This window comes from Cherax quadricarinatus, chromosome 75, assembly GCF_038502225.1.
Source record: "Cherax quadricarinatus isolate ZL_2023a chromosome 75, ASM3850222v1, whole genome shotgun sequence".
NCBI classification, from domain to species: Eukaryota; Metazoa; Arthropoda; class Malacostraca; order Decapoda; family Parastacidae; genus Cherax; species Cherax quadricarinatus.
In genome coordinates this window covers 1,622,268-1,648,590 of record NC_091366.1, presented here as the reverse complement: position 1 = coordinate 1,648,590, position 26,323 = coordinate 1,622,268, and the positions used below count along the sequence as shown (strand labels likewise).

The 26,323-nt window shown below is 35.7% G+C and overlaps 1 protein-coding gene across 5 annotated transcripts in view; it reads left to right on the top strand.

Annotated features, from left to right (window-relative positions):
• Positions 1-25,693, top strand: part of Klp10A (kinesin-like protein 10A) — a 110,775-nt gene extending 85,082 nt beyond the window's left edge. For 4 of the 5 annotated variants that reach the window (XM_070100887.1, XM_053780830.2, XM_070100886.1 and 1 more), the window contains 12 exons: positions 2,583-2,640; positions 3,477-3,629; positions 8,839-9,001; positions 9,729-9,823; positions 10,869-11,031; positions 12,310-12,556; positions 12,920-13,120; positions 15,119-15,251; positions 15,824-16,034; positions 17,078-17,210; positions 17,895-18,069; positions 22,995-23,262. In XM_070100887.1, coding sequence (XP_069956988.1) covers positions 2,583-2,640; positions 3,477-3,629; positions 8,839-9,001; positions 9,729-9,823; positions 10,869-11,031; positions 12,310-12,556; positions 12,920-13,120; positions 15,119-15,251; positions 15,824-16,034; positions 17,078-17,210; positions 17,895-18,069; positions 22,995-23,125 — 1,863 coding nt within the window. In that variant the 3' untranslated portion in view covers positions 23,126-23,262. Of the gene's footprint in view, positions 1-2,582; positions 2,641-3,476; positions 3,630-8,838; positions 9,002-9,728; positions 9,824-10,868; positions 11,032-12,309; positions 12,557-12,919; positions 13,121-15,118; positions 15,252-15,823; positions 16,035-17,077; positions 17,211-17,894; positions 18,070-22,994 lie in introns of all 5 variants that reach the window. The other variant, XM_053780833.2, reaches the window with a different exon arrangement.
• Positions 25,694-26,323: the final 630 nt, after the last annotated feature.

Below are 26,323 nucleotides of genomic sequence, written 5' to 3'. Positions count from 1 at the left end.
TTCTTTTTACTGTATATAGCCAATGTAACTAGACTGTTATAACTATTATTAATTTACAGTATACTTTTTGTACCATAATTTGCTATTGTTTTAATCTTGTATTGTACTTGGCACATGAACCATACTTTGTTCTAATATATTTCAAGTGCATAAAATCTCATTGCTGTCACTTTCAAATATTTTTTTCCCATGCAAGAGTTGGTAAAACTGATCAATTTACAATTTAGCAACCATTGACAAGCTTTCCATGTACTCATCCCCTGTCCTATATTCTAGAGCAACTTAGGTAGGTATCTGCTCCCAAATACAGTGGTACCCCATTTCGAACTTTTCATTCCAGAAGGCTGTTTGAGTGCCAATACAGAACAAGTATGTTCCCATAAGGAATAATGTATATTAGATTAGTTCATTTCAGACCCCCAAAAATACACTTACAAATGTACTTACACAAATACACTTACACAACTACTTACATAATTGAGAGTTGGGAGCAGTTTGAAACTCTGGTTACCACTGTATCTGAATATATTAACCACCCCTTATTAATTTTGTTCTGACTTGTACTCCATTATTCCTCGTTTCTTATTGTCATGTTACTATTTTTTTGTATTCTATTTTTACTTGCTTTTGAAAATTGATTGGTAAAGTCTGCTGTATAGATCAAACTTTTCTCAGCTGCTGCAGCTTCTTATGTAGATCATCAGTAATCTCAGCAGAAATTGGGACAATTTGCATATTAAGTCCTCATGTTGGAAGCTCTTCTCCTTTGCTACTTGATGCTGTCTTGCTTTTCCCTGTAACATTTTCATTTCATGGAGCAACCTGCCCTCTACCCCATAGCTACATTCACAACACTCATCTTGTCCATCTCCATTCCACCTTGGCACAAATCTCTTGCTGGTCTACATCTGAGGAAAAAATGCATTTTGCACAAATACTTAATTTCTCATTTATGCTTAATCCACACACCCTCTAACATTTTTAAATCTTTTTTATAATCTTATTTTCTGCCATGCCTTACCTGGTATACTATTGATCTTATCTCATATTTGTACAGTTTTTCAGTCCTGTCTTCTTGTAAAGGAGCGACCTATGGTTTCTTCCTAGTCTTGAGTACTTTTCATTTTTGTCATACCTTTGATACACCTTAGTTCCAAAAATTTTTCCACTATCACATCCTGGCCATGGACCAGGCTTATTTGGTGCTTGCCTGGTCAACCAGGCTGTTGCTGCTGCTGCTGGTCTGCTGCCCCACATATCCATCACAGCCTGGTTGATTTGACACCTGGTAAAGATACTTGCCCAGTTCCCTCTTAGACTTCTACACTTGTCCCAGCAGTGTTTCTGATGTCTTCTGGTAAGATGTTGAATAGTCTGGGGCATACATTAAATACACCAACCATTCCAGCACTTTATACTCGTGTTCTTTCAGCTCCTGCTTGTATTGTCATTACACCCATCAAAGCTATTCTAGATTTTGTCATCTTTGTAGTAATAGCTTTTCATTAGTTGTAATAACCTTTTTCTTCCTCATTTCTTTCGCCTGCATTATAAATTTTTAATATCCCCCACCAGCCCTTCCCTTGAGTGTTCTCATTCTGCATCTTGGTGCTTTCACCCTGAAGATGCAAATTCATCTGCTTGGTTTTTTACCCTTTATTCTAAAGCTTTCTTGGCCAAATTTAAGTGCCTCAGCCTTTTTTTATTTGCTGTTTGGCATTCCTTCCCTGGTGTCTGTCTTTTATTGCATTTGCTTTACAGAGAATAAGGAATAAAGAAATTAATGACAGTGTGGCACTGTGAAAATTTTGCTGGTAATTGGGCCTAAATTGAGGATAAAGATGGCTTGTCATGTAATATGAATGGAACAAGGTAAGCTGGAAAGATGGCGTATAAAACCTGTGTGGAAGAAGGGTGGTACCCTATGCTATATAGGTGTCATATGGGGGGAGAGAGGGTGTGAAACAAGTGGTTAGGTTTGGAAGTGGCAGAGGTAAGGGAGTGTTGGACTAAAGATCTGTGCCCTTCTACAATTGCAGAATAAGGGGGGGGGGACGTGATTAATTATAATTTATCTACTTTATATTTTTACTTGTTACTTTAATACTTCAATATAGTACCCCTACTATTATAACACCAACAGTAATAAATGGTAGTACTTTGTAGTTACAAGATTACAAAACATCATTACATTTCTGGGGCACCCTTTTGATTTTAGTGCTTTAAACAGTAACAATTTCATTCCATACACAAATTTACTTCGACCAGATTAATTTTGTTTTGTCATGGTAATGTGATAAGGAAATACAAGATATCCTTTAATCAGTGAAGATGTTTTGGTACATTCTTGTGTATAGTTACTGCCTCGACCTGGATCTTTGCCAAAGAGCTACATTGATAGGCAGATACAGTATGTGTATGTAATAAATAAAACAAACGTGTTTATAAGATCCGTATTTAGATGTTACACCAGGCCACTGTAGTTTGGCTTTTGTTAGGTATTTAAAAGATTTCAGATTAATAATGGTGTAGCATCATATTATATAATTGTACGTGTCATAACTAAGTAAAATTATCCACAGTATTCACGGCAGTCGCAGATAACTCAGCCAGCAGCAGCACCTGTCACAAGAAGCAAAGGTTAGTTCAGATTTTTCTTTAACTTAAATGCTAATTTTACCATAGCTTGATTGTAGGTGTCCATTTGTGTGCTAAATTCAAATATTTTCTCGGATAATTTGTCTGGAGGTCACTTGATTAGCGTTGCTTGTGTAGATAATTTTTGAAAAGCTTAGTTTTAGGGCAGTTTACTTGTTTGAAATGACATTTGAATGTGGTGTGGCAATAGCATTCCTAAGGGTCTAGTGTTTGTTCCACTCTATTTTGAACTTTGCTTCCTTAAAAATTTTAATTGTATCCTGGTGATTTTATAATTAAAAATAAAGAAAGCTCAAATATTTATCTTGCTTTTATTGAATTTTAAACTAAGAAATGGACAGCTATGAAAGTAAAATGGGAATGGAAGACTTAAGACATTGGTCAGAGAGGATAAGGAATGGGACCGAGAAGGTAAGGAATGGGTCTGATACCGAATGGAATGGTGTAAGGAATGGGACATACAGTGGAACCTCAAATATCGAACTTTCTTCGGTCCAGAAGGCTGTTCGAGTGCCTTTACCGAATGAATTTATTCCCATCAGGAATAATGTAAATTAGATTAGTCCATTTCAGACCCTCAAAAATGCACTTATAAAAGCACTTACAAAAATACACTTACATAATTGGTTGTGTTGGGAGCAGTTCGATTTTTGAGGTTCCACTGTATAAGGAATGAGACAGGTTGATGTTACATTCCCTCAAACATGTTCATGATCAAATATATTGATAACATAGCCATGCGAGTTAAATTTGCTTTACCAAGATAGTAGCCATGTATGTATACTATATATATATGTATTATAAACATTTCCCATCAGATTCAAACAGGCCTCGCCCAAGCTACCTTGTGAAACCACCACAGAATGGAGAAGTTCGGTCAAATTTGCAAAATAAGATCGGCCAGTCACCTGCCAGATCTACAGAAAACATTTCCACATCCACTGTTAGCAAAGCTTCATCAGTACCAGCTTGTGAGTTATCTATTCTTACTGTAGGTTTATTAACCTGAGATTGTGCTGGCCCCAGCGAGTATTTAACTTTGACTACCATTCTCTACAGTACTTCAACAGTTTGAAAACTAAATTTAGTTCTGACGTGTTCTTTACTTTTAAACGGACTAATCTAGTCATCCGAGGTTTAAAAAAATGCAAAGTTGTCTAGTTTTTCATAGCTTGGGTATTTCTCGAGGGATTTGTCACATTGTATTCTATGACATGTATGACTTAGGAGTGAAAGATGCTAACATGCTTTCTGCACTAAGCGGGAAGTAGAGGAGATAATGGTTTACTGGTTTGAGAAACGGTAAAGGAATTCTAGGAGAGAGTTAATGCATATTAAAAGTAATTGAGCAGCTTCTGTTGTTACCGTAGAATTTAAATTTCATTAATTGCAAAAATATATTTTGTATGAAAACTTTTATTAACAACGAAATCGAGTTTAAGAATACAGATAAGTGTATTTTTGTTTTTTATACTAAAAGGTTCTGATTCCATTAGTAGTATGTTAGGTTTGACTGCCCAGGATAATAGTCCCTGCAAATGCATATATTCCTATTATTGCCATCTTCATTTAAAAGTAAATTAGTTTAGTTCTGGTCTATATGTAAAGGATCTACAGTCTCCCAAAGTATTTGACAGCTACTTACCTTAAATTAATTCCCACACATGAGTAGAAAGAGCATTTTATAGTGCTAAGAATAGATCACTAGTTATAAACTTTTCAGACTTCAGTATATTGACCATTGTCTTTTATTTTTAATTGATTTGGTAAGTATTATGTGCTGTATTTCATTAACTTAATTGATTTTCATGTACATCATTGAAAAGTCTGCAGTTAGACTAGTTCTGGTGAGTGCTAGTTCCTGCATAATTTTTATTTTAGGATTAATACAATTTAGAAAGTCTGTTTTGTTAAATCATAACGTTTTTTATATCTTGGCCAGTTCTTGAGGTTGGAAATAGTAATACATGTTGCGAGATGGGCGGAGATGCTGAGTGTATAGTGTGTTATTGGATAATGAAGTCTGCTCCTCTGGAAAGGCAGTGCGAGTGATGGTGAATATTTCATCTTTTGGGGTTACCTTTCCTTCAAAGTAATGACAGTTTAGAAAAGAGGGTTGGAGGAGGGAAGCCATGAGCTTGTAAGACTGTGTAATGATTGCCTATTCTTTTTACCTATTTGAACTGTAGGAATGAGCTTCACTTTGTCCTCGCCTTCCAAGTATATCTGAATGTAATTGGATATTTAGGAGTGGACATAATGATGGATGGGTCTGAATGATGAGGTGGATCATTGGAAGTAGGGGGTAAAGATGGTTTTGAGGGCAGGCTTGTGTGAGTGCTTAATCAGAATGGAGAAAAGTGGCTTTTATGGATTAACCTGCTGTTAGTGCAAGTAAGAACATGAAATTTAAGGAAAATGGGTAGCTGGGCTTGAGTCCGGGAGATGGGAATTAGAGTACATGCATTGTAAAGGAGGGATAGAAGTGTTACGGTTTGGAGGGGTATTCGAACAGTGATGTCGGTGCACTTCTGGCAAAAGAATTTTACCATTTGATGAAGACTTTTTTTTTTTTTTTTTTTTTCCTTCAAATTCATTAATAGATCCTGTTAATTTTCATTTTTTAAGAAGCAAACAAATTTTGAGTTAAGGAAAAAAAAAAATAACCTGGTTAGTACAAATGTAGAAGATTTAAAGATACTTGGTGGACATTTATTCTTATTGTAGGGCGAGGCATAGCCGTTGCTGTTGGCTCCTTGGGTAAGTTTCAAATAAGTAGGTGGAGTTAATGTGATAATTAGTTTTATCAAACTTTTTTCCACATCCAGAGAAGGGTGGTTATATACTGTATATTTTTCTGACTTTGCAAGATTGTTTTTTTAAACTATGAAATTTTCATTCCTAATTTTGTCCTTTAGTCATACCTAGGCCTTAAAATAATGACTGTATCTGTTTAATATTTTTTTCTATAAATATCCTCCTAAATTGGAATTGCAAGATCATCACACTTAATTTTTTTTTTTCCAGTCTTTTTCTCTCATCTTTTATCCCTGTGGTTTACCCATTTGTCACTTATCCTTTCCTCCTTAATTATGTCCAAACTATGTAAAAGTTTAGTTTCACTTTTCTGAACCCCCATTTTTTTTAACTAAACTTTTCATAGTTTTCCGACCACTTTTCTCGACCATTCCTAAACAGATATCTGCCACTGGTATCTCCCTATAATTTATTACCATACAATTTTCATTCTGTCAGTTACTTTATAACATTCCAACATATTGGCACATTTTCTTATTCTTCATGCTGGACAAATACTCGAGTGTCTTTGTTCTATGTGCTTTGGAAACACTGGCATTGTTCAGTCTTCACCAGGCATCATGGCTTCTATGTCTGATAACCCTTGAACCTTGTCAAGCTTTCAAAAGGCTGGTTTATGCACCTTGTAATTGAAGGTTTTTGTTTGAGAAGTGAGAATGCCTGAGAAGTGAGGAATATATTAAGGGATACAAAATTTGTTAAGAGCAATATAGACTTGGACCAACAAATGTCTGTGTAAGAATAGTCTACCCTTCATAACTAACATCTTGACATTTTTTTCATTTTGAGGAATGAAGAGTCTTGAAAGATCTCATTTATCCTATACTTTATCAAACTTTATCTAACAGATGTTAAGGTATAGATCTTCAGAAATCCTTACATAAACTTTTAGTTGTTTGCCTTCAACCTAGGCTTCAAAATAAAATATTTGAGCACATCAATTACTGGTCCATCACAGTAGTAGTATCTTGAAACATCATTCATGAACAGCATTAGAAGTAGTTTGAGTATTTTTAATCCTTATGAGTTTTGATATATAGTACTTTCCCTGTATTTTCTTTACCTTTCTTCTGTCTCAGAGTTTTTCCCTCCATGTTTTTTGGCCCTTTCTTCATGGGCCATCAGCTCTCCTACTGTACATTCATTTTTTTTTTTTTCCTCCTTTTTCTCGGACTACCTCCTCCACCACTGGTACTACTGTTATCACCATAGAATCTGTTACCCTTTTGCTCATATCAAGAAATTGCATTGATAGTGGTATCACATACCCATTCTTATTCAGCCTCGAACTGAACACTTCGAACACTTCAGTCTTAAATTATGGTGGTGCAGTATCTTCACAATTTTTCATCCTCGCTACGTCAAACGGCATTCCTTCCGCTAGTCTGTGTACTCGACAACCCACCCTGATCGTCTTTTTGGTTTTTGTTTGAAAGTTTGTGTTGCCTTTTTCAGAAATGCTTTTTATCCTAGCTGTGAAAAAATTTCCCCAACATTCTCCAGACAATCCCCACTTCTCTTGTTACTTCAGTTCATTCCATAAATGTTCCTCTTAAGTTTTCACAAAATTCTTTCTTACATTTAAACTCTGCTTCTGTAAGGGAGCAGTCTCCTGCTTATATCAAATCATTGCATTTTATTTGACAGATGCTTTATAATTTCTTTAAAAAAAATTTCTTTGTCATGCTTAATTGATTTGTTACTAATATTTCCCATTTATCCTGTGTACATTAGTTATTCTTCAGGACAAATGTAAACTGTCTCTTAAGTTTAACGTTTCTAGTGTTTTGTCTTGTATATATTGATACTTTCATTTTACAGGTTACATCTTTTACATTTTTAATATCTAGAGTTGGAGTACCTACAAACTTTAACAAGTAGCATTCCAAATATTTTCATTACTTCATTCTTTTCTCCCTGTACATAAAAATTCATCAATGATTTATTCTATATCCTTCATAGCATTTAGTAAATAAAAAAGGCACAATACTGTGACTGGAACAATACACAGATAACCCGCACATAGGAGAGGGAAGCTCCACTCTCCAATGTGCAGGTTATTTGAGTATTTAGTGTCTGGTCGAGTTATAAAATTTCTCCCTGCTATGATATTGTGCTCTTAAGTTTCGTGCTTTCTTATTTTAGATAATAGACTGTAGGGAGGGGAGGGGGAAAAGTTTGAGAACAAATATTTGATTTGTTGATCATCAGAGAGATCAAGCTGCCCACACTTATTGTACTGAATGATTCGCCAAATTTCCTGCTTTATCAATCTAAAAGTGTAGTATGGACTTAACCTAAGAATATTAATCTTTATCATTTATCATTTATCAACCATACTTGGTGGACAGTGCAAAAATTCTTCCAGTTTGCCCACACGTTGCCTTCTTGGGATGATATTGTTGAATCTGAATGATGTATAATTCTTGTAAGCCAGTATTGAAAGAGTATATGATATATTGTATCATTTAATATTTGCTGCTCATGACTTGTTGCTAGTACTGAATAGATTGACGAATTTTCAGTGAGCAATCTCTAACTTATCAAATTAACAGTTCATCATTTTCATGTGACTCTGGGAGAATTTTGAGCATTTACTTATCATTCTTGTCCCTCGTTTAACTCCTTAATAGAATTGAAAAGAAAAACTTAGCACGTAAATGAATATGCAAACCTCTTGGAAACTTGTTGAAAGTTAATGGTCATGTTTGGAAAAATTAGGAAATGCAGAATTAATTCCAAATTTTGAGTAAATTCTAGATTTAGAAGTAATCCTAATTTCTTTCATTCAATATTGGTTGCAACTAATGGAGTAGTGGGTGTATAGTACTGTATTTTCCCCCTACCCTTTGTTTTAAGGTGCAATCTATTGACACCATTATACATGTGCAAAGAACGAAAAGGCACAATACCATGACTGGAGCAGCACACAAATAACCCTCACATAGGAGAGAGAAACTTGCGTTTTGGTTCGACTTGGACCAACCAGTAATGGTCCAAGTCAGACCAGAACGACAGCAAGAGTTTTTCTCTGTGCAGGTTATTTATGAATACATATGTAAATATTGTAATTCAGGTACTGCATATTGTTTTTTATACAGTACAGGGCAATTTTTTTTATTTAGAATGTAAGTAAAACCAGCATGTTAATCAAATATTTTAAGTATTTAGATTAAACTTTTTAATATAGGCTGATTAAATTTACATTATATTAAACTGATTTTAAGTACATAGACTTCTGAATTTGCATTTACCTTATAAATTACATATTAACAGCTTAGAAAATCTGTATGTTGGGGTAAAATGCTGAATTAAGTTTGTGTGCATTATATCATTCATGGGTTTTTTAATTTATCTCGTCAGCTCGGCGGCGAAGTAATGTGGTTAAGGAAGTTGACCGTATTCAGAAGAAGCGAGAGGAGCGTAGAAAACAACAAGCGGAGAAAAAGGAAGAGAAGGAAGCCCTTATGAATCTTGATCCAGGAAATCCTCAATGGGAATTTCTCAATATGATTAGAGAGTTCAGGTAACTAAGATATTTAATTGCTGTACTTGTAAGGTTGTCATTGTATTGTTACAGAGCATTATCATACAGTAGTGAAGTAATCTTCAAAAAACTACTCTGCTAATGTTTCTAGATTTGGTTGATGAGATAATTACTATCAGAACAGTATAGTAAAACAGATATTTCCTCCTTAGTCAACATCAAGGGCAGTTAGTAAATAAAACAGTATAGGGTAAAGAATGTTTGCCCTTAGTGATGCTAAGGTCACCAAGTTCAGGGGCTAGAAAGTGCAACATATTCTTGGGTCTGCATTGTTCCCTATACATGTTCCTGGACATTTATGCGAGTACACGCAGGAAGTGCATCTGTCTGGCACTCGTCAGACAGAATATCAAGGCTCCACCACATCTTACGCTAAATGACTCTTTTGTGTTTACCGCTTAACAAGAATTAAAAAAAAAAAATGTTCCAACGATTTGTATACCTTTGATCCTATAGGAGCCATTGAAATATTGCTACTCTACAAAGGTATAGTGCACACATTGTGCAAAGTGTTTGAAAAATAAAGGTAATTTAACATAACCTTACCCAGCCTACCCTGTATGAAAATCCTGAAGTTTCTCCCATATATGCTATGCATAGTTTGAAGTATATTTAGTATTTATTACTCAGTAGTCTGGAGCAAGTGACCTGTTGATCAAGGCTTTTCTACATTCCCATTGATTAATCTTGTTTGTTTCATTTCTAGATCGCAGCTGGAGTTTCGGACGTTGAAAGACGGTGACCCTCTAGAAGAACATCAAATTACAGTTGCTGTCAGAAAAAGACCACTTAATAAAAAAGGTAAATATTTAAAAATTTAATGTACAACATTGGAGGCAGGGATATTAGGTTATGGCAGCATGGCTAAAAAAAAAAGCATTCATCTCCTTATGCTGGCGAAGGGCTTGTGATCCAAGGAATTGGGAGTTAATACTTGGATTGAAAGATGTAGCATTTTCCCATGGTTATTATAACTTACCTGGGATTATATATATTTTTTAACACTGGCCATCTCCCACTGAGGTAGGGTAATCTGAAAAAGAAGAAACACTTTAACCGTAATTCACTCTCCTCGCTGTCTTGACTGATGTGTGCTGATACTATAGTTCAACTATCTGCCTTTTTCTCGTCGATTCTATGGTTCTTTCTTTCGTATACCCATCTGCCGATAAGTCCACTCCCAAATACATATATATATGAGCACATTCACTTTCTCCATCCTTTCACTATGAGATCCAGTCTTTCATTACCTAAATTGTTTTAATTTTGTTTTACATACCCTCCTAAATTCATCCACCAACCTTTTCAGTAATAATAACAGTGAACAGGTCTTAGTCTGAGAATTAGGACCGTATGTACAGGGGATGGAGAGGGAATAGGGTGAAAATGGTGTATGGATATGGAGTGGTAGGTAGGTGCAGAGGGTCTTCCAGGGAATAGTTGGAGGAGGAGGAGGAGGAAAAAAAAAAAAAAACTAATCCTCAAACTGGAGATGCAACTGACGATATTTCAGCATGTTGTGAACCATTATCACGTGAACCTGTATCTGCTATTGCCTCCCTCCCCTTCCCCCCTAATCCCAATTGTTTGTGCAATTCAACTTCATTTAGGGCGTCTTATTTCCTTTCAACTTTGTGCAAGACACTTAAATTGCAACCCAACCATATTTCTTGCTTAAATTTGCCATTAACCCCTTCTGTGTAAATTATTACATGTAAAAAGAAAAACTTTCATGTTTTTTTTTTTTTTTTAGTTCGCCCTACCTTGTTGGGAAGCGGCCGGTGTTAAAAAAAAAATAATGAAGTTGCTGTATCTAGTAAGAATTTACTCTTTTTTTTTTTTCCAGAGCAAAGTAAAAGAGAAATAGATGTAATCACCATTCCGAAGAGAAACACGCTATATGTTCATGAACCACGAACGAAAGTAGATCTAACGAAATACCTGGAAAATCAAAATTTCAGATTTGACTACGCTTTTGATGAAACCTGCCATAATGACCTAGTTTACAAGTAAGTTGGAATAGTTTAATTTGTAGGCTTCAGTCTATCCATACATATATAATTTGGACCCCCCCCCCCTCTCCCATTAACATTTTACGAAATAAACACTTAAAAATCAATTGTGAAGAAACTTCACCTTCCATTTACCCCATTGCTCCTCCTCTCCATTCCCCACATTCCAGATTTTACTTTGAGAAGGATGCAATGTTGGGAAAGCTCATTTGGACAAGTTTTGCTCACCAGGAGTGAATTTTGTCTACTAAAGGTTTCCTAACATCTTGTATCATCTGTCTTATTCATTTGTTGGTATAATATACCTTGTTACATATTCATCTTCATACATTATTTTTTGTTTGTGTACATTTCAGTTTTCTAGTATTTCTACTTTGATTTGATTTCTGCTATTTTCTTGTATTTGTTGTTTTTGCACATAAGCATATACAGCGAGACTTCATGACTGAATCAATTATGATATACTCTACCAGTAATTTAAGGTTATAGGATTACTTCCATTTCTGCAAGTTCCTTTCATTAAACATATGACCTATATTTTTTATAATCAGCTACACTTTTTTTTTTTTTTTTTTTTTCCCCCACTTTGACTTATGAGTACTTAGCTGCTACTTGTTCCATCTTACTAGAGCCCTGGTAATTTCTAGTAATTTCTTCTTATTTTTACCTTTGTATTGTTTTGGCAGTGAATTTGATTTCTATGCAGTCGAATAACTCGTTACCTTAAGTTAACTCGGCAGTTGGAATTTTAAGTTTTTGATAGTTTCAGAAAATTTTCATCTTTTGGCTCTAGATGCTTAAACTACTGAAGTTCTCTGGTGTTTGGCTTATTGTCAAAAATACTTTGACTTTAATCTCTATTTTAGAAGTTAATGTTTATTTAGAGATCTCTAGGCAGTGTCTGCGACTCGCCTTAACATAAGGAACATTTTTAAAACCTGAAGCTTAAAAACTTAAGGCTTAATATTAAATGTAATTGTACTTTCCCCTATTACTAAGGGATCATGGATTCCATAAAGTATACATTAATCTGTTATTGACACTTGTATTCCTTACCATTATTAACCCGTAAATGGTCCAAGCAGATCTACGTTCACACGTGTATTGCTACAAAAGTAGATCTACGTTTTTTTACACATTTTCAAATGTAAAAAAACAAAGATCTACTTTTTTACATACTTTTAAATGTTGAAAAAACGTATATATACGTTTGGACTGTTTACGGGTAAATGAAATGTGTTAGGAGGGTAAATGATTAATATTGTACTTAAACAGGTACACTGCAAGACCGTTAGTTCAGACAATTTTTGAAGGTGGCATGGCAACTTGTTTTGCATATGGACAGACAGGATCTGGCAAAACTCACACAATGGGTGGAGATTTTCAGGGCAAGAATCAAGATTGCGCAAAAGGAATATATGCCATGGTGGCAAAGGATGTATTTATCTTCACGAAGAATCCAAAGTATAGACAACTAAATTTACAAGTTTCAGCTAGTTTTTTTGAGATCTATGGTGGTAAGGTAAGATTCATGTATTTTGCATGTTCACTATCAACTATTGAATAAAAAATTTTTTTTGCTTGTCCCCAAAAAAAAGTAGGGTGAAAACTTCAATTTACTGACATTTTAAGTATGACCTCTATTATATAGGTCAGCAACCTGTCTACTAATCATTGTTGTTTCTTTAAATGTGCAACTTAGATTAAGTGGGTGCCAGTTAACTAAGTTTGGGAGTTCAGGAATGTTTTTCTCAAATATTTGAGGAAAAAAAAAAACTTTAGAGATGGATGTACAGTCTTAAGGTTTCTAAGTGGATTCATTATATTGCCAGGTTTATTGTTTTTAGGTTTTAATTTCCTTCTTTTTGATAACTTACATCAACAGGTTTTTGATCTTCTAAATAGCAAGACTAAACTTCGTGTACTTGAAGATGGCAAGAATGTGGTACAGGTGGTTGGTCTGCAAGAACGGGTGTGTGAGAATGTGGATGATGTTCTCCGACTCATTAGTTTAGGTTCTCAAGTGCGTACTTCTGGTCAAACTGCTGCCAATAATCAATCTTCACGTTCTCATGCAGTCTTCCAGGTGAGCCATCGTCATTTAAACAAATATTTCTACAATGATCAGTGCTGACTTAGGCACTGAACATGTCACCATTCTCATCTGAACATAAAATAGCTAATCGAAATTTAATAAATTTGCTAAATAGACTAGAATCAGTCGATTCCAAAATTGTAATTAATACTTTAGTCTTCACTAGTTGTATTAGTAGAGCAACAACACAGGCTGTATCCCACTGAGGTGGGGTGGCCCAAAAGGAAAAACGAAAGTTTCTCCTTTTACATTAAGAAATATATACAGATATACTAGCCCCTTGCTTCCGGCATTTTAGTCGCCTCTTACAACACACATGGCTTATGGAAGAAGAATTCTGTTCTGCTTCCCCATGGAGGTAAGAGGAAATAAACAAGAACTAGAAAGAAAATAGAAGAAAATCCAGAGGAATGTGTATATATATGTTTGTACATGTATGTGTAGTGTGACCTAAGTGTAAGTAGCAAGATGTACCTGAAATCTAACATGCAGTAAATATCTTTGATATTTTGTGGGGCAAAATTTTGAAACCTGCACTCTGATTTTGATGACCTGGTGATGTTTATTATAGACTTATGAATATCTTGTAGATCTGTTTCCCGTGTAGTTTTCTCCCACTAATCAACTCGTGCAAATTTGATGAAGGCTTTTAAGAATTTAATACAGTGCCTAGAATTTGTCTTGAAAGCACCTAAATTTAAAATGAAAACTTCGCTCCCCCTCCTCCCACCCAACCCTCACTGCCTGCACCTGAACGTCTCTGGATGTATTGCCAGGCCATTCTCATTCCTGGTGTAGTTTAATATTTTAAGTGTCATTTCACACAGTACCTAGTACTATTGTAATTTTTTTGGCAAGAACTTAATGTTGCAGTTTCATTAATGTTTTGTGCAAGTACAGTGATCCCCTCTTGTCTTTTAACATTGTTCCTTCTCATGTTATCTCCTCTCACATGTATGTACTTGTGTAGTTGCTGGAGGTCAAATCTTCACTCCTAGGCCCCTCTTTCAACTTGCTACTTGCCAGATTCCCTTCTAGCCTTGTGGGCTTCCGCATACCTACTCTAAAAACTGCGTATGGAACATGTCTCCCATTTTGTCAGTCATTCCACTTAATTCCCACCATGAGACTGTAGTAGTACCTCCTGTATCCCTGAGTACCCGTTTCCTATTTCTCAGCTTGTCCCTATCTGCCCCATCAACTCTTCAGTATTTTGTATGCTATCATGTCTCTTGGTTGTTGTCCTACAGCGTTGTTAGTTTGATTTCAGCCTCTCATAGCTTGTGCCCAATACAATCTCGTCTCCCTTGTTGAAGTTCATAGGTTCGAACCTAGAATGCTTGTTTGTAAATTTATTCTGGACTTGAGTCCTGGAGGTGGGAAGTAGTGCTTGCACTCTGTAGGAGGGGCAGAGATATTTTGAGTTTGGAAGGGCATCTGAGCTATAGTATCAGCATACCTCTGGCAAGACAGTGATAGTGAAAGCATTTCTTCTTTTGGGTCACCCTACTTTGGAGGTAGACTGCTGGTGTGTAATAAAAAAATGCTGAGTTTAATTCATGTCAGGCATTTTTATTTCATTTTATTTTTGTGTTGCATGTATTGTTTATTACCAAAAGTGCTGAATTATCTACAGTCTGTTTTTTCAAGTATTGAAATTATCTAGCTACCCCCTTCTCTCCTATTTTTTCCCATACTCTTCTTATTTTACCTTTTACTCCCCCCCTCCCCCCTCTTATTTCCCCCTCCTCATTTCTCTCCTTTCAATCCTATTCCTTTTGCCGTCTCACTCCTTGTTACCCTTTCCACCTCTTGCTTTTGTTACCTCTCTTCAAACACCCTTCCCATCTTGTCCCCTTCACTCCTCTCCTCTTCCATGCCTCAGTTCCCATTTATTCTCACTCTTGTTCCTGGCATTGCTAACATAATATTGTCATACTTGCTAAGTTATGCTACAGAGGATAATATTCATTAGTTTATTTTTGACAGATAATTTTAAGAAATTTGGATAAAATAGAGAAGCAAGGAGATAAAGCTTACAAACTTCATGGCAAGTTCTCACTCATTGACTTGGCTGGTAATGAGAGGGGAGCTGACACTTCCAGTGCTAACAGACAGACGAGTAAGTAGTTTATAATTTTTCTTGTACTGATGTTGGAATTGAGTTTTCCTCACAAAAATGCTTTATGCAATATTGTATATGAATGGGTTATGCATTATTGTGAAGGAATGGGTTTTATATTGTGCTCTAAATCTGACTTTGATAGTTTTAGCATTCTGGTTCCAAATTTTCTTTAATTTGTACCATTCCTCCCATTTCTTCTAAGTTGATTCACAAAATATTTCAGCACCATTAAATACAAGTTGAATGATCATTGTATTTTCAGGGGAAGGTGCATATACAAGATTTAAGGTCATGAAATTAATTAACCTAATAAATGACAAAAAAATTAATGTCATCTTCAGATGACTCGGATATGGCATATTGCAATACCTTGAACGACTTCAAAATATAACTTTTATAATGTATACTACTGTATGTTGGTGGGAGATAGCTGGTGTGTTAAAAAAAAAAAAAATTGCAGAGGTTCTAGTTGTATAATTTAATGCTAATAATTAAAATTTTTACCTTACTAGAATTTTTTTTATTTTGACAAACCCTAAAATTCTAGAATTTTTGTTTTTAATTCACAGGAATGGAAGGCGCAGAAATCAATAAATCTCTCTTAGCTCTAAAAGAGTGTATCCGTGCTCTTGGTCGTAAAGGAGCACACTTGCCTTTCCGTGCCTCCAAATTAACTCAAGTCCTACGTGATTCCTTCATAGGAGACAAGAGCAGGACATGTATGATTGCAATGATATCTCCAGGAATGGGTTGCTGTGAGCATACATTAAATACGTTAAGGTTAGTTTGGTCATTGCAAACTCTTACATCTTCGAGTTGCTTTGCAATTCTTGGTTGATAGCGTCGTCCCTTTCGTGTAAAATGGTATTATTAGAATTTTTAATATTTCATTCTCTATTCTATATCTGTGTACCAGTACCATCCAACTTGCAACCAAGCTTGGTTCTGACCAACTGGTTGTAAGTCAAAATGGACACAAGTTGAACCTTAGAAAATTGCTGATAGGGATTCTTCAAAAATTAAATCTTAATCTTGTAAACCATGTTTCAGTGTCCCTTCCCTATTACATAAGAACATAAGAAAGGAGAAACACTGTAGCAGGCCTGTTGGCCCAAACTGGGCATGCCTTCTCAAATCCATCCAGCTATGTACATTTGCCCAACCATAGCTTTTGTAGCCTTTCTCATGTACCAGCTGACTTTTCCACCACATGTATAACTTGCAATACTAGCATCTCTACTTGTGTGGGCGAAACATTGTCAATAAAGGATCACATTATACTGCTGTGTTTGACTGTGCGTCTGGCAGCAGGGCTGCCAAAACTGTCATAAGTTGAGTGGCTTATGTCACACAGGCCATAAGTCCGATGTCAAGCGTATTTAATTTCATTTGCAGACAATGTTTTACATAACGTATTGTCTTTAATTTTACCCTTATTACAAGTTGAACTTCCACTGCATTTGCTCTTTCCTCACTCTTACCCAAAGTATATTCTATTCACCTTAAAAAGCTTGTTTTGTAGGATGACAAGTATGAGGTGTGTTTTGAGTGATTTTGTTGATATTGCTTTTATTTACCTGTGTGAGAAATGTAGTAAGACCCCCCTTCCCCCTTTTTTTTCTGGCAATTTAACTGTCTTCTGCATTGCATTGCTAACAAATTCCTAAAGGAATTTGAAAGAAAAATCAAATTTTAGGAGGAAGCTTAACTGCATTCACTACCAACTTTACAAACCCTGTCTTATTAGTTGATTACTCATGACTTGTGTTAATGTTACTTATGATTTGACTACGTACTAAAATGATGATGAATTATTTTATTAGGTATGCCGACCGTGTAAAAGAATTAGGAATTGGTGATAATGTCGAAGGTGGCTACAAATCTTCAGCAACAGAAAAGGAACCAGACGAAAATGGCATCAGTGATACAGATTACACAACTTTAACTAATTTAAATGTGAGTTTATTTTCCTGTAAAAGTTTGTTTGCCCTTCAATTAAATTATTTTTAGCATTTTTTTTTTTTTTTTTTTTTTTTAAACGGAACAAATGTGTGCAGTTTTCACCTAATACGGAGTAAATTGCTGGTGAAAACGAGAGTTTGTCTATCCAGAATCATAAAATTGAAAGAGTTGCCTAGAATTGGCCAAAATGTTCAGTTTATTTTTGACAAGGTTATTACAAAAGAAAAATGCAATTGTAGCATTGAGATTTTCATTCTGAATGTAAAACACAATTTTGTTTTTCCCCTTTGGCAGTCTCTTGCCATGGCAAGGCAGGTTGTTCAAAGAAAATATTCTTTAGACCCTTCTTTTGACCATTTTTAGAATATTAATTTTTAAAAATTGAGGAATTGATGGGACTCCCCCCCCTCCCCCTCCCCCAGTTAAAGTTGGAGGGTTTGTCCTTAATTAAAGAATCTTTTATGATAATATCATAGCATGTTAAATAAGACTTCTTTTTAACAGTGGATGCCAGTTATTCAAGTTAAGCATACCTCTGTAGGCTTCTAAAAAAAATTATCTAGAAAGCTGATAGGTGTTGGGCAATGAATAGTTTTTTTTTTTTCCCCAGTAAGAATAGCAGATCAGGATTTCAAAAATATTTAACTTTTACCTTTTCTTTCATTATATATTTACCAGGATAATGAGATGAGTGCAGACCAGCAAGCATTCCAGGTTGCTATGGGTGCTGTGCAAGAAGCAGAAGAGGAAGTTGTGGATCTACATGGTCAGTACTTTGCTCACCGGGATAAAATGGACAAGATGCTTATTCCTCTCTACCAGATGACAAATGAAGTAGATTATGATGTAGATGGTGAGTATAGATAGTCTTGCAGAATGAATGGGGTTTAAATCTATGGTGAGCCTGCCCTAAAACTAGTATGCTGTAACCACTGTACCATGCTGGGTTAAAAGGATCCAACTAGGTATATTTCTATACTCTAGGATTGGCTGCCCATTCTGAGAGTTGTTTACATTTATGTTAAGATTTCAAGAGTCATTTGACAACAGCTTTGAAGGGAATTGAGTTAAGAACTTGTCACAGCCATGCTGGTGTGAGATTCATATGCGAAAACCTACGTTGTGGTTACTAGTGTCCATGATGCAGGTAAAGAAATATGCCTAGTTAGACGGATCTTATTAGACTGGCACAGTACAACTGTTCGGGCACTACCCTGCTTGTTCTAGAACTTACTAGCCATGGATTTTTTTTTTTTTTTATATAGAAGGGGTTACTAGCCCCATTACTCCCAACATTTTAGTTGCCTCTTATGAAATGCATGGCTAATGGAGGAAGGATTCTTATCTACTTCCCTGTGGAGTATTGCTAAAATATAAGTAATTATTTTTCACCTTGCTGTCAACTTGCCAGTGATGGGTTACCTTAACTTTGTAGAGGAGTGAGGGTGGTTTATGCCTTGGGGGTAGAGATTTTCTCAGGAGTGCCACTGCCCACTATCTCTACCCAAAATATCTTTCAGCATAGTAGGGATATTTTCCCCCGTGTGTAATTTGGTGATACTGTCAGTGACACAACCAATAATTATGGATTGCAGAATGTGTAAAACACTTTGAATAGTGTTCAACACTTTCACCACACTCGCACATTATCACTGTTTTTGCAGAGGTGCTCAGAATACAACAGTTTAGAAGCATACACGTATAGATACACAACATGTCCCTCCAAACTGCCAATATCCCAAACCCCTCCTTTAAAGTGCAGGCATTGTACTTCCCATTTCCAGGACTCGAGTCTGACTATATGAAAATAACCGGTTTCCCTGAATCCCTTCACTAAATATTACCCTGCTCACACTCCAACAGATCGTCAGGTCCCAAGTACCATTCGTCTCCATTCACTCCTATCTAACACGCTTACGCACGCTTGCTGGAAGTCCAAGCCCCTTGCCCACAAAGCCTCCTTTACCCCCTCTCTCCAACCCTTTCGAGGATGACCCCTGCCCCGCCTTCCTTTCCCTATAGATTTATATGCTTTCCATGTCGTTCTACTTTGATCCATTCTCTCTAAATGACCAAACCACCTCAACAACCCCTCTTCTGCCCTCTGACTAATACTTTTATTAACTCCACACCTTTTCCTAATTTCCACACTCCGAATTTTCTGCATAATATTTACAACACACATTGCCCTTAGACAGGACATCTCCACTGCCTCCAACCGTCTCTTCGCTGCTGCATTTACCACCCAAGCTTCACACCCATATAAGAGTGTTGGTACTACTATACTTTCATACATTCCCTTCTTTGCCTCCATAGATAACATTTTTTGACTCCACATATACCTCAACGCACCACTCACCTTTTTTCCCTCATCAATTCTATGATTAACCTCATCCTTCATAAATCCATCCGCCGACACGTCAACTCCCAAGTATCTGAAAACATTCACTTCTTCCATACTCCTCCTCCCCAATATGATATCCAATTTTTCTTTATCTAAATCATTTGACACCCTCATCACCTTACTCTTTTCTATGTTCACTTTCAACTTTCTACCTTTACACACATTCCCAAACTCGTCCACTAACCTTTGCAATTTTTCTTTAGAATCTCCCATAAGCACAGTATCATCAGCAAAAAGTAACTGTCAATTCCCATTTTGAATTTGATTCCCCAAAATTTAATCCCACCCCTCTCCCGAACACCCTAGCATTTACTTCCTTTACAACCCCATCTATAAATATATTAACCCTTTGACTGTCGCAACCCCCAATCCTGAGGTGTCTCCTGGTGTCGCAAAATTTAAAAAAAAAAAAAAAAAAATTCTTATGAAATGATAATCTTTTCCCGATTGTAATGACACCAAAAAAAACGAAATTTGATGGAAAACTGACGGAATTACGCTCTCGCGAAGTTAGCGACCTCGGCGCTGTTTACAAATCGGCGATTTCGCCCACTTTGAGCCCTATTTTCGGCTAATTCCATTGTTCCAGTCGACCAAACTCATAGCTATTTCTTTAGAACTCCATTTTTTCTATCGATTGAGTACAAGAAACTGCCCATTTACCGATTTCAACTACCTAATAATGTGGTCAGAAATTTGCAATTTGGCCAATTTCACGAAAACTAAAAAATGACAATTTCAAAATAAGGTTCAGAATGAACAATGCAGACATTCCTGGCTCTAAAATAACATTTTCTTTGTTCATCAGTCATGTCTCCAGGCCCCTCTGATATTACTCTTGCTTTCTATTTTGAATTTTTATTCAAACAAAAAATTGAAGACTTACTATTATGCAGACTACTGCAATACTGTAATAATTGTATAAATAACATCAACTCATTCATGACTGCATATTAGAATGGCTAGTTGGACATTTATTGGACAATGGCATCATTTGTTTACTTTTGAACATTGGCAAAAATCAAACATTTCCCCTTCTTTGAGCTCCATTTCTAGGTTCTTTTTATAGTAAAATCAATCAAAATCACCTCTATTTCTATAATATGTTTTCCATTCTATGAAATGAGACCAAGAAAACGAGAATACAACCATAAATACTATACGAAAATAGACCACAAAGTCGGTATTTTAATTAAAAAAAACGGTCAGTTTTTTTTTTCGCATTATGCACTGCATGCTCCAGGATTTTTTTTATATGGTGCACACTGACCACACAGACCCATTCTCTCACATGTGGGCCTACCAGCTTTCTCCTGCTTGATTTGAAGCCGCTAGAATTTATGAGTAGATATACGTCAAACACGGTACCTCGTAAGACGTATATATACGGCCGCGACAGTCAAAGGGTTAAACAACCATGGTGACATCACATCCCTGTCTAAGACCTACTTTTACCGGGAAGTAGTCTCCCTCTCTTCTACACACCCTAACCTGAGCCTCGCTATCCTCATAAAAACTCTTTACAGCATTTAATAACTTATCACCTATTCCACCTATGCCTTTTCTAAATCCATAAATGCAATAAAAACTTCCCTACTTTTATCTAAATACTGTTCACATATATGCTTCAATGTAAACACTTGATCTACACATCCCCTACCCACTCTGAAACCTCCTTGCTCATCCGCAATCCTACATTCTGTCTTACCTCTAATTCTTTCAGTTATAACCCTACCGTACACTTTTCCTGGTATACTCAGTAAACTTATTCCTCTATAATTTTTAGTCTCTTTTGTCCCTTTCCCTTTATATAAAGGGACTATACATGCTCTCCGCCAATCCCTAGGTACCTTCCCCTCTTTCATACATTTATTAAACAAAAGTACCAACCACTCCAACACTATATCCCCCCCTGCTTTTAACATTTCTGTCATGATCCCATCAGTTCCAGCTGCTTTACCCCCTTACATTTTACGTAATGCCTCACGTACCTCCCCCACACTTGCATTCTGCTCTTCTTCACTCCTAAAAGATGGTATACCTCCCTGACCAGTGCATGAAATTACTGCCTGTGTTTCTTCCTTAACATTTAAGTTCCTCAAAATATTCTCCCCATCTACCTAATACCTCCATCTACTAACTCCCCTACTCTGTTTTTAACTGACAAATCCATACTTTCCCTAGGCTTTCTTAACTTGTTTAACTCACTCCAAAATTTTTTCTTATTTTCATTAAAATTTCTTGACAGTGCCTCTCCCACTCTATCATCTGCTCTCCTTTTGCACTCTCTCACCACTCTTTACCTTTCTTTTACTCTCCATATACTCTGCTCTTCGTATAACACTTCTGCTTTGTAAAAACATCTCATAAGCTACCTTTTTCTCTTTTATCACACCCTTTATTTCATCATTCCACCAATCACTCCTCTTTCCTCCTGCCCCCACCCTCCTATAACCACAAACTTTTGCCCCACATTCTAATACTGCATTTTTAAAACTCGTCAAACCCTCTTCCACCCCCCCCCCCCCCCACTACTCATATTTGCACTAGCCCACCTTTCTGCCAATAGTCGCTTATATCTCATCCGAACTTCCTCCTCCCTTAGTTTATACACTTTCACCTCCCTCTTACTTGTTGTTGCCACCTTCCTCTTTTCCCATCTACATCTTACTCTAACTGTAGCTACAACTAAGTAATGATCCGATATATCAGTTGCCCATCTATAAACATGTACATCCTGGAGCCTACCCATCAACCTTTTATCCACCAATACATAATCTAATAAACTACTTTCATTACGTGCTACATTATACCTTGTATTTTTATTTATCCTCTTTTTCATAAAATATGTATTACTTATTACCAAATCTCTTTCTACACATAGCTCAATTAAAGGCTCCCCATTGACATTTACCCCTGGCACCCCAAATTTACCTATTACTCCTTCCATAACATTTTTACCCACTTTAGCATTGAAATCCCCAACCACCATTACTCTCACACTTGATTCAAAACTCCCCACGCATTCACTCAACATTTCCCAGAATATCTCTCTCTCTCTGTACACTTCTCTCCTCCAGGTGCATACACGCTTATTATAACCCACTTCTCGCATCCAATCTTTATTTTACTCCACATAATCCTTGAATTAATACATTTACAGTCCCTCTTTTCCTGCCATAGCTTATCCTTCAACATTATTGCTACTCCTTCTTTAGCTCTAACTCTATTTGAAACCCCTGACCTGAAGTACATTATTTTGGTAAATTCCTTGAAAACTGTCATCTTTAGCTATTTAATATATATTGTTGTAGCCAAGTTAATGATTTTAGAATATGTTCATGAATGTTTAAAAACAAAATTTTTTGTTGCAGCTTATGCTCAGCAGTTGGAAGATGTTGTGTTAGAAAATATGGAATGGTGGACTCAGCTTCGTGATCGTGTGACTAAATTAAGACACCAACTTGAGGAAGAAGAACAGCTTTCACGTCGTCAGCAAATGTAAATCCTCGTTGGTCAATAATCCATCCACTGGTGCGCACAGACTGTGCTTAAACGTATTTTCTATGCATAGTTTGAAAACTACATTATTTGACATTAATCTGCTCGGTGTAATGCACTTATAATTTAGTGTGAGCAGCACACAACTGAAGTAAAATGAAATAATATATATATTCAAATGTAAATTGCCATTCCCATTTATACCTAAATGCAAGCTTTGAAACCATTCATACAAGCCCCCTTTAGAAATGGGAAATACAAACCCCAAGATCTGTGATTAATGCCTTCCTGTTGTAGTAACTGAAAGTGTTTGGCATACCTAGCTTTTATCTTGAAATTGGAGATTGGTATTCTTGTTTCGCCATTTAATATCGTTTGCTCTATTATTGCCGGTTTTTCTTGGAGGTTTACACTTCATCCCTTGTCAGTTACTGATGGAGCACTCTTAATGAAACTGCATTATTTAAAAATTACTATGGTAGTTTTCAATTCAGATAACTAGTAATTGGCTTCATTCATAACCTCTCTTCTGATCTTTAAAACAAAATTGATAAAGGTATGTCAGTTTGAACAAGCATCTTGTGTAAGATTTTAGTTAACATTTACTTTGACACAATAGTTTGTGTTGTATGCTAAGGTGAGCAGTAATTTTAGTTTTCATAAACATGGTTACTATTGCAACATTGGGGTGTGGTTTATAGTGTAAATTTGTGTTAAATTTCTTGTAACTAAAGGGGAGCTATACCATGGCTTTATAATAATACTGTATTAACATTTATCTTATACTGCAGCTTGCTGGAATAATCTGCAGCTGTTAGTAGTAATTTCATTACCATATAGAAGCAATCATGGTTTGGCAGCCCATATTTTATTTGTATAGTCAAGCTAGTTTACTTTTATTGGCATTTATACTTGATAATATATAAAAGGAAAATGGAGAAAACAGTATGGTATTTTCTGGAAAAGTTTCTAATTTTCAATTGCTGTAATAGTCTCTTAAGTACATTTGGTGCTTATGTAACTTTGCATCTGGCTAGATACACTTTTAAAGTTATGCCTTGCAAGGTGTTAATTGCTAGGTTTCAAATGATTGTGATTAAAATATCAAAAGGGATGAAGACTTAGTTGGTGTTTGTGGAGACAAAGTAATTTTGAGAATTGAGAGAATATTGGTCGAATGAATTGTGGAATGAAAAGTGTAGTGCGCGTGTGTGCGTGTTTGTTTTATCAAAAAGGTTTCATTGAAACACTATTTTTAATGCTTTAGGGTATACACCACTTTGTAAACTAGTCGATAGCTGAAAGAGGTTTGTGGTGGTGATGAAATGTATAAGTTTAGTGTTTTAATTGGTCACGTGTACCTCATGATTTTATATTTAAATTTTCAATATGTTAGAAATGTCACAGAAGAGAAAACCTAATGTAGTTGATAAGAATGGATAAATTTTCATCTATGTTCTTTAAAGGTACTGCAAGCACTCATTAAAGGCTCACCTTGGTTCATTGACTTAAGCTTTAAGATGCTGCATTAAATATTACTGCTCAGTGTTACAATAACCCGATGCTTGTTCACAAACTTTGCATAAAATGTGGTACTAAGTTGGTTTACTATGTTAAGTAGGCTTACATTGTGATATTTATTGTATAATAATGCCCTAAAAAATAAGGAGATTGATATCTTGGAGAATTGTGCTCTTCTATTTTGTATTTATTATGAAAAAATATATATGCTAATCTTGGCCAAAAAAAAATGATGAGCAACTTTTCCTCTATAGAACATAAATTAGTTCACTCAAAAATCTCAGCTCTCTTGGTATTATTTTTTTATATTGATCCAAGGATGAAAACTGCTTGAACTTAACATATTTTATTTACAGTATTAGCTGTCAGCATTACTGACCCAATACTTTTATTAAGGCAAATATTTTTCCTTTTTAAATTGAGCATTTAAAATATGAAAAGGTGAAGCCATTGGTATATGATATGTTCTTAGTCTCGTAACATCAAAAAGATACTACATGCCAGGTAATTTGTCATCATTAATGTATAATTAAAGTTGGAAGAGATTTTTAGCAGCGAGTGTATGAATGGCATATTGCAAAATTTACATTCCACATTCTTTTGAAAATGACAGTATATTGATTTAAATTTGTTTGGTTAAATCATTCTGAATTATGAATCTGTCCTTTTGTAATAGTGATATTTCTTCCAACTATGAAAAATCTGGCATTTGTCACTGGATATGCTTAATTGTGAAATTGATAAAAATGTAAAGTGGTAGTTCATTTAGAGGATAAATTGGTCACAATTTTTATATGCTCTGTATCAGAGCTTTTTTTTTTTTCTTTTGCCCAGTTAATCAGTGTAGAAAGGCAGCCAGCCACTGTCCATGAACACCTTGTATTACTGTTACTAGTTGTGTTCACTAGCAGCTTCACTCGAGTGTTTTGGTTCAGTGTTCATCTGCCTCGTGCATGACAGTGTTTTCAGGAAATAGTTCTGGAAATCCTCATACCCACATCCACAAATTGTATATAAGTAGGCTGTATAAAAGTGGATTCATTTTATTTTACTTGTGTATTTTCATTTAACACTACAGGAAATTCCTCTTCAGCAACTTGTATCAAACATGTCATGTCTATAGACTTCTGTTGTCTTTCTTCCCAGATGCTTTACAGCTGTGCTTCTTTCATTTGTTAATGTTGCAATACAAACCTGCACTTCTGTAATAAAAATGTGGTTTAACATTAGTTGACACATTAATTAGAAAAGTCCAATATATTTCTTGTCTGGATTAACACAAAATAAGAGGTTGTGTGATATGGGCATAAATATGGTATGCAAGATACTGATAGAAACTGTATAACACTTACAGGAGTCGGTATTTTATTGCAAGAACTTCTTAGAAGATGAAGTTATACGATAGTATAATTAAACACTATAAAGCGATAGTGTAAATGATTAAAGTAATTCACATCGGTTAACTGCTGAGGTGGACCCAAAGCTTGAGCTCAACACCTGCTACTTCAAATAGGTAATACATAACCAATAGCTGAGTGAGGTCAGAATGGTTTGCTTTGAAGCTGTGGCAGGTTGTGATGCGTGATCTTTGCTATATACCGCTAAAGTTTTCTTGTCAGTTATATTTCAGAAGTAAATGTTTGTATTGATTTTTTATATATAAAATTTTAGTCATCTGTAC